Below are 16126 nucleotides of genomic sequence, written 5' to 3'. Positions count from 1 at the left end.
CATGGTAAAAAATATTTTTATTTGGTGATTTTTCCATTTTTTTCAGTTTTTTCATTGATTTCTCTTCAATTTTTTCGATTTTTTGAAAAATTTTCGAAATTTTTTTCAGATGAGCAAAGCAGCGAAACCGCCACGTGGCGAATATGAGCCAGATTGGGCCGATGAGCCAGAGGAGGAGAAAAAGACGCGGAAGGAGACTGCGAAAATGTTCGGACCGCAAAAAGATCCCGAGTGGTGGGATATTAACACGTTCAGCAAGGTTTGTGGGGAGGAAATTGTGAAAATTAATGAGAAAAATGAGAGAAAAATATAAAAATTGGATTTTCTGGAAAAATTCGATGGGAAACATTATTACCTGCGTAAAAGTGAGCCAAATGAAGCTGAAAATTGAAATTTTCTTCTTGTTAATACAGTTTTCAAAGCGAATTGTTAATTTTCTCATTTTTTCAGAGAGTTTTTTCACTTTTTCTGCAATCGTATGTAATTTCTAAGTAATCGAAGCCCAATCTATTTTTTCGCATAGAAACAGTCAAAACTTTATGAAAAAGCTGTTTCAATTCGATTTGAACGAGAAAATTAGTAATATACTGACTTTTCATACAAAAATTCCAAAAATTCATGATTTTTTTTGCCGAAAATAGGTATTTTTCCTATCCGAAGCAATTAATTTAAAAAAACAACTGACTAAAACATGACTTCTCTTCAAATTTGTCGCATTTATTGCATCTTTCTAATCGCATTCTGATGATCTAATTTCCAGGAAGACAACCCCAACGGTTTGCTTCAGGAGTCTTCATTCTCGTCTCTCTTCCCAAAATACCGCGAAAAATACATCAAAGAAAGTTGGCCACTCATTGAAAAAGCGCTCGGAGAGCACTTTCTCAAGGCGGATCTCGATTTGCTCGAAGGAACGATGTGTGTTCGAACGACACGAAAAACCTGGGATCCATATATAATTATGAAGGCGAGAGAAGTGATTAAACTGCTCTCTCGAAGTGTTCCCTATGAACAAGCGATTCGTGTTCTCGAGGATGAAATCTATTGTGAAATTATCAAAATCTCTTCGATGGTTCGTAACAAAGAGAGATTCGTGAAGCGTCGTGCTCGATTGATTGGAAATGATGGGGCGACGTTGAAGGCGTTGGAGTTGTTGACTCAATGTTATGTTTGTGTTCAAGGAGGAACTGTTTGTGCTGTTGGACCGTTGTCCGGACTGAAACAGATCAAGTAAGGATGGTTTTTGAGCTAGAAATGAACGAAAACAGTGGAAAAAACACAAAAAGTGGTCACAAATCTTGTGAAAAGCGGTTGTATTTTGTTTGATTTACATTTTGTTAGATCATAAAACAGCTACAAATCTCAGTTCTGAATGATCTTAAATGGTTCTACAGCAATCAAAATACATTGAAATTCGCATCAGATGAGATCGAAAGTGCATATAGATGATTCTGACATTTAAATTCTTACAGGGTTTGACTCCCCGATACTAGAATTTCAACATTTTCAGTGAAATATGGAGTCAGTGCTTGTGTGAATCATTGAAATACAACATATAGCCACTTACAAGCTTGACTTTAATGTGAAAAATCAGTTTTTCACTAATTTGGATTGATTTTCCCTCTGATAATCGCTGAAAGTAGAGTTTCGGAAGCCATCACTAAAAACAAGGTCGAAGTTAGGACAAAGGACAAATAATTGCCTTTTGACACGTGCTTGTAATTATTTTGCAATTTTCGCGCGTTAAAAAGGTAATGATTCTCTATTTTTCCGAACTTTGACCTTATGTTTCTCGAATACCAGTTCTCGAGGGCAAAAACAGAATATATATTTGGAATCAGCGTTTTCTTAGCTTTTCGATGATATAGGTCACGTCTGATAACTCCACGGCTACCTGGAGGCCTTCCTTAGTTAAATCAACCTCCTAGAATGATTCCGGACCGATTTCTGAATTTTTATATCAGTTTTCCACTTTCAATCGCTTCCCCCACTAATCATATCTCCATTTTCAGCCAAATCGTGTCCGACTGCATGAAAAACATCCATCCAATCTACAACATCAAAACGATGATGATCAAACGAGAGCTCTCGAAAAACGACGAGTTGAAAGACGTCAATTGGGATCAATATCTTCCAAACTACCGAAAGAAGGTGCAATCGGCGTCGACGACGAAGGAGGCGAAGAAGAAGAAGGCGTATAAGATGAAACCGAAGGGAGAGTACACTCCATTCCCACCTGCTCCAGTTATGAGCAAGATTGATAAACAGATCGAGAGTGGAGAGTACTTTATTCGGGAAAATGAGAGAAAGTTGAATAAGAAACGGTAAGAATTGAGATTTTTGGAACTGTTTTTATTAAAGGAGGACTGAAGTTTTATTTTTTATTTGGGATTATGATACTTCAGAAAATTCTGAGCAACTTTCATCATTGGAGCATATGCTGAAAACAGCTCTAAACGCCCTAAATTCCCGTTTTCCCGGCTCAAATTGAGCCTTCATGGAAGTGTACTCCTCTCGGGCAAAATTATTTCTCAATTCCTCGTTTGCTCGCTTTTTTCAACAAAATTTCATAGTTTTATTCTTCTTTTTTTGCGATATAAATTGAAAAAAGCACGAAACTTTGTTGAAAAAGACGAGAAAACGAATGGAGGAAACTCGCGTGGGAAAATTCTTCTTCCACGAAGGCTCAATTTTAGCCGGAAAAACTGGAATTTAGAGTGTTTAGAGCGATTTTCAGCATATGCTCCAATGATGAAAGTTGCTCAGAATTTTCTGAAGTATCGGAATATGAAATTAAAATTTTTCTACCAATATCACCCATTACACCTCATTATTTTCAGAGCAAAACTGGAGGCGTCCGCCGTGAAAACCGTCGAGAAGCAGAAACAAAAACTGAAAGTTTACCAAGCGAAGGAGGAGGCGCCACGAGAAAAACAGACGAAAAAGCGACCGACCGATGCGCCGATCGATCTGGAAAAGCTGAAAAAGAAGGCGAAACTGAGCAAAGCCGCCAAGTGAAGAATAAATCTTGTTTTATTTGTTATTCGTTGTTTTCTTTTTGTTATTCATTTTTCCAACTTTAAAACTTTTAATTCATTAATTTTAATTAAAATCAACATTCTTTTAGAAAAAAATTCAACAATTATAACGTAAAACCATAAAAAGTCAAGTTTCACTTGATATTCTTAAAAAGAGTATTCTTGCTGGGACTCGAGAAGATCATCATGATAGCCGCGTTTTTAGTGGTCGCCGCCACAAGTTTTTCGAGAATCTCGTTGAGAGCTTCTGAATTGTCGACGACTTCTCCCTCGTCATCTTCTGGAGAACTTCTGGGCAATGGTTCCACTTTTTTCCTATCGATTTCTATGAATATGGCACTGTCATTGAGCATTTCGGAGGCAACGTTGTCGATGAATGAAGAGTAAGTGGGGAATGAGGAGGGCAGTTTCAAGTGGATTCTGGAAATTTTGGAATTTTTATTATTTTTTCAAAATTTTCGGAACTTTTAAAAAAGTTAAGTTTTTCTATTAATTGGGCACAGGTTTTACAACTGCGCTCCATCGAAATGCCCTTGAAAAATGTCTCTTTTTCTCTGAATCTCTCAATTTCGTACACTGTTTTCTTCGGTTTCGGCAGAGCGCGGTTGTAAGATCTGTGTCGTTCTATTATAATATGAGTTTGAGTTTTTCTAAAATTGTCAGAAAAAAGTTGTTTTCTGAAAATTGGAGAATTTTCATCTTTCCTACCTAAAACAAAAAGAAAATTGGAAAAAAAAATAGGCGAAACCTTACTTTTTAGAGAAATCACGATTAAAAATTGATAGAAAACGGCATTTATCCATCAAAAATCTATTTTTCTTGATTTCTTTTTCAATTTTCCACAAATTTCGATTAAAAAACAGAGAAAAAACACATTTTTCGTTAGATTTTGTAAGAAATTGGGGTGAAAAAAGCTATTTTCCATCAAAAATACCAGTTTTTCTTGTTTTTTTTTGGCATTTGCACACCAATTATTCCCAATTTCCCCAACTCACTTCCTTCCCATCTCGGGCATCTTCTCCAACACTTCAGGCGCCTCAAAACCCATCAAAACCGATTTCATCTTATCTTTCTTCACATAATTCTCAATGGGACTCGTGACTCGTTCCATCTCCAAATCCACCTCTAAAGTCTCTCTCCAATCGAAATCTCCCTCTTCTGACACCAAATTTCTCACGCAACACGCGACACATTGCGCGGGTCCCGCCACGAAACGACATCTACAATTGACTACAGTACACCCGACTACAGTAGGCCCAAGGCATCCGGTGCAGGGGATCGGGGCTGCTGCGGAGTTTTGAGTCAATTTTAAGATTTCCCCATCCCCATTTTTCAGCTTTTGTTCCTCTCTATACTGCGAGTATTTCCATCCATAACTCGCCACTCCAAACACAATTCCCTCTTGAATTTTGAGTTGAGCAAGTCTCAGAGCCGCCCATGCATCCTCATAGGAGCAGTGTCCGTATTCCGTTTGAATCTGTTCGCCGAGAAACATTTCCGTCAGACTTTTCAAACTATTCCGGTTCTCAAACACGTTATTTGTGTAATTCAACGAGTGACAAACATCTAAACAAAACGGATGAGTCATTTTCATGGCACCCAAATCGTGCTCTAGCGAGTGTCCCACTAGAATCGCATCCGGCGGTAACAGATTCTGAATCGCACGCTGCACGTCTTCTAATGTAGTCGTCACACCTTCCATCATCTCCGCCGTTATTCCCGAGTACCGTGTGACGTAATCAGTAATGTCTCCACGTGGTTTCACTAACGTATCCAGAATTGTGTTTTGTTTCTCGTCGATGAGCGAGATTCGAGTGAGTTCTCGATTCGCGTGAGTCGTCTCACACATCTCGCAATCGACAGAGTAGAGCGGTGAGGAGTGAGTGATCTTTTTGTATCTGGAATAGGAAAAATTGGTCAATGGTTGGTATGGCTGGGTAGGTGACGCACACATTTTTTGTTCAAAAGTCTAGAAATTCGTTAGAAAAAATTTTCGACCTAATAGAATTTCTAAAAATAAAATTTTGAGCTAAAAAATTTCCACATTTCCAGACTAAAAATTGGGCTCCGGGACGTTTCGACACCAGACATTTCGACACCATTGAAAATCGAATAAAATTTGTCTCAAAAAGGAGATGATTTTAGGGTTTCGAGGGTCCGGGGTTCGACCCCGGGTGCTTGAAAAAATGTTTTATTTTTATTTTTGGGGTTTTGGTACCAATCTGACAACCAGGGTTCGACCCCCACGGGTATCAATGTTTTTTGTTTTTTTATTTTTAACATTTTGGTATTAATCTGACGTCCGGGGTTCGACTCTTGATGCTGGCAAAGCTTTTTTCACTTTGATTTCTGACATTTTTCTTTATTTAAGCTAGATAGAAGTAAAATTGCGAGGAAGATGTGAATAGCTCTTGGTCAAACGACTTGTGCGTGCATCAATTCAAAAGATGATAATTCGAATGTTCGAGAAAACCACTCCCGGAATACGGAGAAACTTTTCTCAAACATACAAAATAGGGAATCGTTTTTCAAAAACATGTACAAGTCGTTTGACCAGGATCTATTCACATCTTCCTCGCAATTTTACTTCTATCTATCTTAAATAAAGAAAAATGTCAGAAATCAAAGTGAAAAAAGCTTTGCCAGCATCAAGAGTCGAACCCCGGACGTCAGATTAATACCAAAATGTTAAAAATAAAAAAACAAAAAACATTGATACCCGTGGGGGTCGAACCCTGGTTGTCAGATTGGTACCAAAACCCCAAAAATAAAAATAAAACATTTTTTCAAGCACCCGGGGTCGAACCCCGGACCCTCCAAACCCTAAAATCATCTCCTTTTTGAGACAAATTTTATTCGATTTTCAATGGTGTCGAAATGTCTGGTGTCGAAACGTCCCGGAGCCAAAAATTGAAGTGACGTCGTGAGAATTTTGAATCATCAATTTTTAGATTTTGTCTAGGATTGAACGGAGTTCATTTTATCAAACACCGGAATTTCGTCTCAAAATTTATAGAAATTTCCGCAATTTCAATGAATCTATGGAAAACGTATTTTTAGATATGGAAATTGATTTCCAGACTTTTCACCTATGATTCTGGAAGCTAAAGACGTGAGTATTCAGAATTAGTTTTCAGAATTAAAACATTTCAAGATACAATGACTTGAAGGCGCCAATTTCTTTTTTGAAAAATTCGATGGTCATCCTTTTCAATCCCACGGATTCCATTTCGCTGATCAGAATTTTTAGAATTCACACGGGAAGCGAGAAAACTCGAAAATTCCATTTGGTGGCCTAGAAATCCAAACCTAGCCCGCCAATCTCAAATTACATGTGATATTCGAATTCAGCTCGTTAAGACGCTTCAGAAAAGTATAATTATGCCCAGATTCTGACCACTTTGGGTCTCGACACGATTGGTTACTGTAGCTTTCGCGTCGAGAACCAAAGTAGTCAGAACCAGGGCTTGTGGGTACTTTTCTAAATCGTCTCAACGAGCTGAATTCGAATATCATATTTAATTTGAGATTGGCGAACTAGGTTCGGATTTTAAGGCGACCAAATAGAAAAATCAAAGTCTGAAACGTGATTCAGAATCCCCACGTCTTCAGCTTCCCATCCATTTTTCCATATTACTCTACCTCATTTTCGTCGCCACAATGCCCTCCTCCCCAGGAAACGGGAAATTCCTTTCAGCCATCTGCTCAGTCGTCAACACGAAATGACTTCTATCGAACTTTCCGAGTAGATCAAATGTCTTTTGCATTCTGTCAGTTTTCCTCTTAATCTGCTCCTTTAAATCCAATCGAACATTCATTAAAGAATTCCAGAAGAGTCGACGATCACTGATATCCGCGCCGAGCTCTAGCCAGTGTCTATCGAAAAACTCGTTGAGAAATTTCAGATTTGTGGTGGCCTAAAAATCAAAAAATTATTACATCGGCACAGTTGTTACAACTGCGCTCTATCGAAATGCAATTGAAAAATGTCTATTTTTCTCTAAGTCTCTCAATTTCGCACACAATTTTCTGCGATTTCAGTAGAGCGCGGTTGTAAGAAGTGTGTCGTGCTAATATGCCTCAAATTTCAATTTTCCGGGATAAACTCACGAAAAAGTTGTCTTCCACATTGACTCGAACCACCAGTGTCTGTAGAAGATACCTATGCTGAGATATTGTTGCCCATCGCGGTTTTTGTATCGATTTTGAGCCGAAAATACAGTAATGAATGAGGTTAGCAAGGTCTGAAAATATAGGAAATTCGGTTTTTTTTTGTTCGAAATTTTTCGTAAATTCGCTCTATTGAGAAATGGAGTTGTGTAGTCTGGAAGGAAAAGAGGATTTTAAAAATTGTAATTTTTCAAAAATTTTTGATTTTTATTAGCACGGCACAGTTCTTACAACTGCGCTCCACCGAAATCCATTTGAAAAATGTCTCTTTTTCTCTGAGTCTCTCAATTTGCACTCAATTTTCTTCGATTTCGGTAGAGCGCGGTTGTATGAAGCGTGCCGTAATAACAAGAAAAAACTAACTTTTCTGACCATTTTTGATATTATTTTGCATTTTTCTATAGGTTTTTCATAAAAATTCGACAAAAAAATCAGGAAAATCGACATTTATTTGAAAAACAGCGTTTGTCTAGTCCAAAATGAGTACAGGGCACGGAAAGCTATTTCAGTCGATTTTTATGATTTTTCCATGAATTTTTAATAAAAAATGGGGATTTTGTGTCTGAATAACGTTCTATTTAAGAAAAAGTGAGGAAAAATAATGAAAATCAGTCAAAAAATTCAATTTTTTTTTTGAAAAAACAAGAATTTCTGTCATTTTTTATAAGATTTTGCATTTTTCGAGAAAAAAAATTGCTAAAATCATGAAAACCGAGCAAAAAATTCAAAATCTCATATTCAACTTGTCCACCCGGACTACACCATCCTTTTCCCAATAGAGCGCATTTTCGCGTATTTTCACAATCTAATCGATGTCCATCGCCTAATCTTGTCAAATGTAACGATAGCTTCGGTTTCAGAGCATCCCGCGGGTCGGATCGAACTCTTGGCGGTGTTGAAGACGTGCCATCGTCCAGTTTTCGTCGTTTGATCGCTTCTGAAACTTTTTTGGAAATTTGAGAGGTGGAAAATTACTGAAAACTGAATAAAATTGCTTAAAAAAAGGGTGGAAAACTTATTAGCTCGACAATGTTCTTACACCTGCGCTCTATCGAAATACCCTTGAAAATGTCTCTTTTTCTCTGCGACTCTCAATTTCGCACACAATTTTCTTCGGGTTCGGTAGAGCGCGGTTGTAAGAAACGTGCCGTGCTAATATAGAGGTGAAAACGAGAAAAATGAAAAAAATTTCAGAATTTTTTTTCAAATTTGACACCTTCAGAATCAGCGAATCTTCCAGAACTAAACTTACGCTGAAACTCCGCCTCCGCGGTCTCCGGTGACTTGAATAAATTGTCAATATCCCATTTTAGACTCTTCCGCATTTCTCGTTTCGCCATTTTTTTGTCTAAAATCTTACATAATAAAACTTTTTTTTGATAAATCTGGAAAAATGCAAATAATTTGAGCAAAATAATTAAATTCCAGACGATAAAACTGAATTTTTTCAATGTTAAAAAAAAGGAATAAAAAGAAATATTTATTTAAATAGTATAAATATACATGACAGATATTTAAATTACATAATTATATGACACTTTACACAGGAAAATGCGAAAAAAGTTTGAACGATTAGGTAAATGTGCTCTATTGAGAATAGAGGCCGTGTAGTCTGCGTGGACAAGTGGGGGTCGGTTTTTTGAATTGTTCGCAAAATTTACTAGCTCGCCACATTACTTACAACTGCGCTTCACCGAAATCCATTTGAAAAATGTCTCTTTTTCTCTGAGTCTCTCAATTTCGCACACTATTTTCTTCGGGTTCGGTGGAGCGCGGTTGTAAGGCGCGTGCTGTACAAATAGAAAAACAGCCAACTTTTTTCGTTTCTAAATTTTCTTTGAAAATTCGGATTTTCACTGCTTTTCTGTATCAAAAAGCAAATTTTTCAGAAGAAGCTAGCCCAAAATTGGGAAAACTAGCTGAAAAACTAAATTTCCAACTAAAAATTTAAATTTTTAGTTTCAATTTGTCCACGCAGAGTCCACCTCCACAGATTCTCAATAGAGCACACTAGACAACACCAGATAAAATTTTCCAATTATTTAATGGCAATGGGGACACTGGACGGAGCTTCCAAATGGACGACATGAAATACTTCATTGATTGAATTCTTCGTTCCAACCAATCGAATATAAACCACTGGAATCGGATCAAAAATGAGTTCCTGCCATCCACGACACTCCTCATTCGTCTTATCGACTACCGTAATCCAGTCGTTTTGATTTGTCGACACGGCGACATAATACGAATAGAATCGATCGTCACAATTCCAGAGAAGTATTCGCATTGAAGAGATGATGTACGGTTGAGCGAGTTGTATCATAATGAGACCACTGCCTATCTGATGACACGTGTAACCGGAATCCCAGTCGTATGACGTCTTGTCTCCGTTGATTAGAGCATTTCGGCAACGGGAGACACCCTCGACGACTCGTGCGTGGTCTTCGACTGTCGTGATGTTCCGAGTGGGCACTGAAAATGGGAGAATTGGAATGGAATTTTGAAAACTTTTGAAGAAAAAAACGGGTTTTTTAAACTGAAAAAGTATGATTTCAGACCTATTTATAGCCAAGAAAGTGTAAATTTTTGTGATTTTAGCGAGAAATTTTATGCTTTTTGAAGGGAACTTGAGAAAAAAGAACTAGAAATCTGGAAAATCATCCCAAAATTGATTTCATTGAGAAATTTCATGTTTTTTGGTCGAAAATAGCTACTTCTTACGAAAACTGGAGAAACATTTTGAAGGAAAATCGGTTTTCTATTAGCACGGCACGCTTCGTACAAATGTGCTCTACCGAAACCGAAGAAATTGAGAGACTCAGAGAAAAGATACATTTTTCAAGGGCATTTCGATGGAGCGCAGTTGTAAGAACTGTGTCGAGCTAATAGACGCAAATTTTATAAAATTTTACGACCAAAAGCTCGTTGTAAACCATTTTTTCCGAAAAATTTTTTTGCACAAAATTTTTTGAAATTTTTCGAAAAATTATTGTAAAAGTGTTCAAATTATCAGTTTTAACTTTTAAGTTGAAAACTTGACTTTTTCAAAAAAAAAAAACTTTAAAGATTCAAATTTTGGAAATCGTCGCAAAAAATAAGAAAAAACTCGTTTTTCTGGTGATTTCGAAGAGAAATTTGATGTTTTTTAGGTCAGAAATAGCCACTTCTTACGAAAACTGGAGTTTTTTTTTTAAACTGAAAACATTGATCATTTCATTTTATTGTTCGACAAATTCGACCAAGAAAACGAAAAATGGTTATTAAGCAAAATTCTCACAAAAATATGACTGTTTTGATAAAACATGGCGGAGAAACTAAATTTTTAGTTTAAAAAATTTTTATTAGCACGGAACGTGTCTTACAACTGCGCTCTACCGAAATCGAAGAAAATTGTGTGTGAAATTGAGAGACTCAGAGAAAAAAAGACATTTACTAAGGGGATTTCGGAAGAGCGCAGTTGTAAGAACTGAGCCGAGCTAATACAGGATTTCTTTTTCTTTTTTCTTCAAGTTTCTCACCAATACAGTAACTCTTCGGATCCACAGGCATTGTTTGTGATGAGTAAATCGCTTCGACGTGACTCGATTCCAATTGATAAGACGTCGGATCAATCACTTTTATCATGATGTATCTGAAAATCTTGACTTGAAAATATAGAATATACGTCTGAAAAATTCTTTTAAAAATGATTAAAAAGCAGTTTTGAACAAAAAAAACCGAAAAACTGCTCGAAAAACGATCAAAATTTTAAAACTAATGCATCTTGAACTATATATATATAGTGTTTTTGTGAATTTTCAGCATATTTTCAAATTCCAATCTCACCTGATAACAGTATCCTCCATATACACCTTCTGAACTCCTCGACAATCGAATTTCGAGTAATCGGCGATCATCTGCCAGTGAGCTGCATTCGTATTCTGCATTCCGACACAGAGTTGATACGAAAATGCGTTCACGTCACCCTTCCAACTCAACTCAATCAATATCGTATTCATTATGAACGCTCTTCCCAGGTCAACAATGAATATTCCCTGGTCTTCGTCGATGGTGAATCGATTATTCGGCCCCTGGCAGATAGGATTGACTGTTGAGTAGGCACAGCAGACGCTTGTGTCGAGACCTGTGGAAAATATTGGGAACTGATAGAAAGAATAAGAAAAAACTGAATATTTGCTATAAATCATATTAGCTCGGCACTGTTCTTACAACTGCGCTCCACCGAAATGCCCTTGAAAATGTCTCTTTTTCTCTGCGTCTCTCAATTTCGCACACAATTTTCTTCGATTTCGGTAGAGCGCGGTTGTAAGAAGCGTGCAGTGCTAATACTTGACAAGGCCCGGCCCGGTAAATTGGCGCCAAAGTTCAAAGTTCAAAATTCAAATTTTTTCGCGAAAAAGTCAAATTTTCGACTATCATTTAGAATTAGAATAAATTCTGAAAAATGATCACATTTTCGACGAAAAATTAAAAAATTTTGGAAAAAAGGTCATTTTTTGAAGCCGGGCCTTGCCAAGTATGCTAAAAATCGAGATTTTCAGTGTGAAAAAAGTAGTGTTTTTCGATAAATCCGTTTGATTTTAAATCCAATTCAAATTATCACGGCATGCTTCTTCCAACCGCGCTCTACCGAAACCAAAGAAAATTGTCACAGCGAAATTGAGAGACTCAGAGAAAAAGAGACATTTTTCAATGGGGATTTCGGTGGAGCGCATTTGTAAGAACTGTGCCGAGCTATTAAACAATTTTTTCATAATTTTGATAGAAAAAAATGTCTCAAATCTCTTTCAATATTTCGGAATGAGTTTAATCGAAAATAGAGAACTTTTAGAGGTTTTTATAATACTTTTTGAAACAAAAACAACGATTTTTGGTGTATTTCTGATTTTCTGAACGCGTTTCTAGTTTAAAACTTTTGAAAAGTAAAATTTTGAAAAAAAAAAACTGAATTTCCGTAAAAAGGATCAGTGTTCTTTCATATGCGAATTCTTGCTATTAAAAAACTGTTCTTTTTAACAAAATTTATATAAAAAGTTCAATAATTTAGTAATTTTTGAGGAAAATTGGTCCAAAATGTGAAAAACTGATTTTCTGGCTTTTCGGTAATAAAATTCTGTTCAAAAAAATCTAAACGTGTACTTATTTTGAGCAAAAAATGGGTAGAAATCAGATTTCTGTTTTTAAAGGTTTTGCTACAACTCATTCACACGTGACCTTTCCCCTTTATCTTGTTATGAAATCTGGAGCAAAGATCTAGGGTACTGATAAGGATTCTGCATAAATAGCCGATGGAAACGCCACAAACTTCACTGAGTTTCAACTCCTTCAACAAAAAGTTTGCCATGGCTCAATCCGTCCCACCAGGAGACATCCAGACCCAACCAGGAACCAAGATCGTCTTCAACGCTCCGTATGATGACAAGCACACCTACCACATCAAGGTGATCAACTCGTCGGCTCGTCGTATTGGATACGGAATCAAGACGACCAACATGAAGCGTCTCGGAGTTGATCCACCATGTGGAGTTCTCGACCCAAAGGAAGCTGTTCTCTTGGCTGTGTCTTGCGATGCCTTCGCCTTCGGACAGGAGGTTGGTTTGGGATCTCTTACTAGGAAAGGCGTCAGTTTGGAGTTATGGGACGTCACTTATATCATTGGAAAGCTCAAATCACGCTGATTCCAAATATATATTCAGTTTTTGCCCTCGAGGTCCGGTATTCGAGAAAAATGAGGTCAAAGTTTGGTAATGACTGTTAATCAAACTTTGGGATAGTTTTTCTCGAATACCAGGCCTCGAGGGCAAAAACTGACCATATATTTGTAATCAGTGTGATTTGAGCTTTCCAATTATATTGGTCACATCCCATAACTCCAAACTGACTCCATGATCTTCCCTAGTTAGTGTGAACGTCCGCTTATTTCCCCTATTTCAGGATACCAACAACGACCGTATCACCGTCGAATGGACTAACACTCCAGATGGAGCCGCCAAGCAATTCCGTCGTGAATGGTTCCAAGGAGACGGTATGGTTCGTCGCAAGAACTTGCCAATTGAATACAACCCATAGGTTTATTCAATGAAAATTCTTGAAATACAAATAAAACTTTTTATCGGATTATTTATTGTTGTGTATCAATGGGGAAATGCCTTTTCGAGAGTGACGGCAACTTTATTAGCTCAGCACAGTTCTTGAGCGCTCCATCGAAATGACGTAGCAAAATGTCTCTATTTCTCCGAGTCTCTCAATTAAATTGCAATTTCGCACACAATTTTCTTCGGTTTCAGTAGAGCGCGGTTGTAAGAAACGTGTCGTGCTAATAGCTTATTTTTTATAGCAAAAACTTTTTTTTTAAAAAATAGTTTTGATTAAAAAAAGCGTCTAAAATCTCTTTCAATATCGCTATAAGCTTGATCAATAATAGAGCGCTTTTAGAGGTTATTATAACACTTTTTGAAATAAAAATGCAGATTTTTGGTGAATTTCTGATTTCTGAACGCGTTTTTCGTCTAAAAATTCTGAAAATTAAACTTTTAAAAGTGAAAAAGAGGAGCAGTGCTCTTTTGAATGCGAATTCTAGCTTTTCCAAAATGAAATATCATAAAAATTCAAGTTTTCTATTGAAAACCCTTTCTTTAACAACATTAATGTGAAAAGTTCAATAATTTAGTAATTTTGTGAAAATTCTGTTTTTAATGTAAAAATGGACGGGTAGAAATTTGGAATTAGGTTTTGGAATTTTCTGAACGAATTTTGGAATAAAAATCAGATTAAAAAAAAACCATTTTTAGGTTAAAATATGGTTTTTCTGACCGATTTCTTTCATTTTTTCGATTTTTTACGAGAAAAAATACAAAAAAACTCACCTTTACACCCCCTATACTTAATCTCTTGCGGTTTTTGCGTCTGCTTTTCAATCGCATCCAACAACGCCTCAGCATCCACCAATCCGGTGGGTCGTACCGAGCTGAGTAGATCATTCTGAGATATCAACGGTAATCTGACCAACTCTAACAACTCTTTCGACGCCTTCTTCTGCGTCGGATTCTTCTCAGTCCACGTGCGGACTGCCATGAATATTTTCAGTTCTCTAGCGTAAAATGAGTCGCGGCTCAACAATTCTTTTAGTGAATCCCCGGTAAGTTTCGTGAAACTCGGGTCATCCAGTAGTTGATCCGCTCTATTATCCGAGAAATGCATACAAAACTCTATTAAATCCTCGAATTGAAAGAAATACGCCGCGTTTAGAATGCTACACAAGTTATCTGTCTTCAAAATCTCCTTAAAATATTCACTAATCGCCGTCATCAGTTGCCCCAAATCGTATCGATGTGCCAGACTCAAATATTCCAGAAGAATCTCCAATTCCACTCCAGAAAAATCGATTTTCGACGTGTACATATACTGTAAAACCGCTTCAAACGCCTTGGAGTTCGTCTCTTTCAGGGCGACACGTGTCTGATGAGTTTCTTGGAAACCGTTGTAAAGCAACGCTTTGAAGAACGAGCTTCGAACGGCGAGAATCAGACGATGAGTCGGGAATTCTGAACCGTCGTCTAGCACTAGAGTGACGTCACTGTGATCGGAGGAGAGAAAAATTTGAGCGAACGACTCGGAAAGCTCATCGACATGGTCCACTTTTGATCTTTTGTCTGAAAGTTTTCCATATTAGCTCGGCACAGTTATTGCAACCGCGCTCTACCGAAACCGAAGACAATTGTGTGCGAAATTGAGAGACTCTGTGAAAAAGAGACATTTCTCAAGGGGATTTCAGTGGAGTGCAGTTGTAAGAACTGTGCCGAGCTATTAGCAGCCCACACCATCTTACAACTGCGCCCCACCGCAAACGATAGAGTATCGCAGCGAGAGACGCAGAGTTTTTTTCTCGCGCCGTCACGGAATTACACAGTTTTTGACCTATTCTCGCATTTTTTAAATGAAAATTTACAAGAAAACTATCGAAAAACTGCGAAAATAGGGGAAAACTGGGAAAATCTGTGTCGGCGCGTGCTCGTTTGCGGTGGGGCGCAGTTGCAAAAGGTTTGGGCTGCTAGTATTCAATTTCACGGTGTCCCGCACTGCGAAAAAGAACTGCAAGAAACGTTTTTGTTTCACATTTTTATTCAATTATTTCATTTTTGCACTGAAAACGCTGTATTTTCAGGTTTTCAGATGTCGCAATGGATGAAAAAAGGGTATCATCCATCAGAATTGCAGAAAATGAAATCTTGTATCTTATAAGCCAGAAACCGTGAATGTTGGTCGAAAATTGATTTTTTTGATACAGAAAAACAGATTTTCGGAAAATCGATTATAACTTTTTCGGCAGAAAACTTTTTTTTAAATAAAAATTGCACATTATGTACTTGAGGATGCTGGAAAACTGTTACCATTTTTTTTGAAAAAGAAATATTTGAGAAAATGGCAAAATTCACGTTTTTTCGCTTATAAGATACACGATTTCATTTTCTACAATTCTGATGGATGGGACCTTTTTTCATCGATTGCGACGTCTGAAAATCTGAAAAATACTGCATTTTCAGTGCAAAAAATAAGAGAATTGAATTAAAACATTTTTTAAAAATCGGCTTCACATTTCTTGCAGTTCTTTTTTGGAGTGCGGGAGACCGTGAAATTCACAATTTTTTAAAAACAATTCTTACTTTTAATCACCGCATTAAAATTATTGGAAATCGCCAAATTATTCGGGCCATCCATATCCAGTGGTCTTTCGAAAAGTGGTCCTTCGAAATGATTGCTCATTTGTCGCTAAAAAAATTATTTCATTTTTTTCCGTTCTCATTGAAAAGTTCGCCTTCGCAAATCTCCAAAATCTCCAAAATATCTCCAAAATAAAAATAAAATAAACAAAAAAAGAGGCGGAGTTCACTTTCGCAAGCCGGGCACGCGGTTTTCGCAAT

At 37.1% G+C, this 16126-nt stretch overlaps 5 protein-coding genes across 5 annotated transcripts; 2 read left to right on the top strand and 3 right to left on the bottom strand.

The window, feature by feature from the left end:
- Nucleotides 1–109: 109 nt before the first annotated feature.
- GCK72_017321 (uncharacterized protein) lies at nucleotides 110–3015 on the top strand (the record flags this gene model as incomplete). The annotated part of the gene is made up of 4 exons (XM_053732026.1): nucleotides 110–259; nucleotides 761–1227; nucleotides 2010–2321; nucleotides 2838–3015. 4 exons carry the CDS (start codon nucleotides 110–112, stop codon nucleotides 3013–3015), a joined length of 1107 nt encoding a protein of 368 aa, XP_053580939.1.
- A 154-nt stretch (nucleotides 3016–3169) lies between these two features.
- On the bottom strand, nucleotides 3170–8545 carry GCK72_017320 (uncharacterized protein; the record flags this gene model as incomplete). Its single annotated transcript, XM_053732025.1, has 6 exons — nucleotides 3170–3455; nucleotides 4031–4933; nucleotides 6678–6952; nucleotides 7146–7279; nucleotides 8008–8142; nucleotides 8458–8545. The coding sequence occupies 6 exons, from the start codon at nucleotides 8543–8545 to the stop codon at nucleotides 3170–3172; spliced, it is 1821 nt and encodes a 606-aa protein (XP_053580938.1).
- Nucleotides 8546–9243: 698 nt separating this feature from the next.
- On the bottom strand, nucleotides 9244–11203 carry GCK72_017319 (uncharacterized protein; the record flags this gene model as incomplete). The annotated part of the gene is made up of 3 exons (XM_003097548.2): nucleotides 9244–9677; nucleotides 10724–10836; nucleotides 11031–11203. 3 exons carry the CDS (start codon nucleotides 11201–11203, stop codon nucleotides 9244–9246), a joined length of 720 nt encoding a protein of 239 aa, XP_003097596.2.
- Nucleotides 11204–12493: 1290 nt separating this feature from the next.
- Nucleotides 12494–13274, top strand: GCK72_017318 (uncharacterized protein; the record flags this gene model as incomplete). Its single annotated transcript, XM_003097564.2, has 2 exons — nucleotides 12494–12796; nucleotides 13140–13274. The coding sequence occupies 2 exons, from the start codon at nucleotides 12494–12496 to the stop codon at nucleotides 13272–13274; spliced, it is 438 nt and encodes a 145-aa protein (XP_003097612.2).
- Nucleotides 12634–15968, bottom strand: GCK72_017317 (uncharacterized protein; the record flags this gene model as incomplete). The annotated part of the gene is made up of 3 exons (XM_053732024.1): nucleotides 12634–12809; nucleotides 14072–14857; nucleotides 15869–15968. 3 exons carry the CDS (start codon nucleotides 15966–15968, stop codon nucleotides 12634–12636), a joined length of 1062 nt encoding a protein of 353 aa, XP_053580937.1.
- Between the last annotated feature and the right edge of the window lie 158 nt (nucleotides 15969–16126).

Source organism: Caenorhabditis remanei, chromosome V (assembly GCF_010183535.1).
Source record: "Caenorhabditis remanei strain PX506 chromosome V, whole genome shotgun sequence".
Taxonomy (NCBI): Eukaryota; Metazoa; Nematoda; class Chromadorea; order Rhabditida; family Rhabditidae; genus Caenorhabditis; species Caenorhabditis remanei.
The sequence above is the reverse complement of the archived record's forward strand: the minus strand, read 5'-3'. Positions and strand labels throughout refer to the sequence as shown.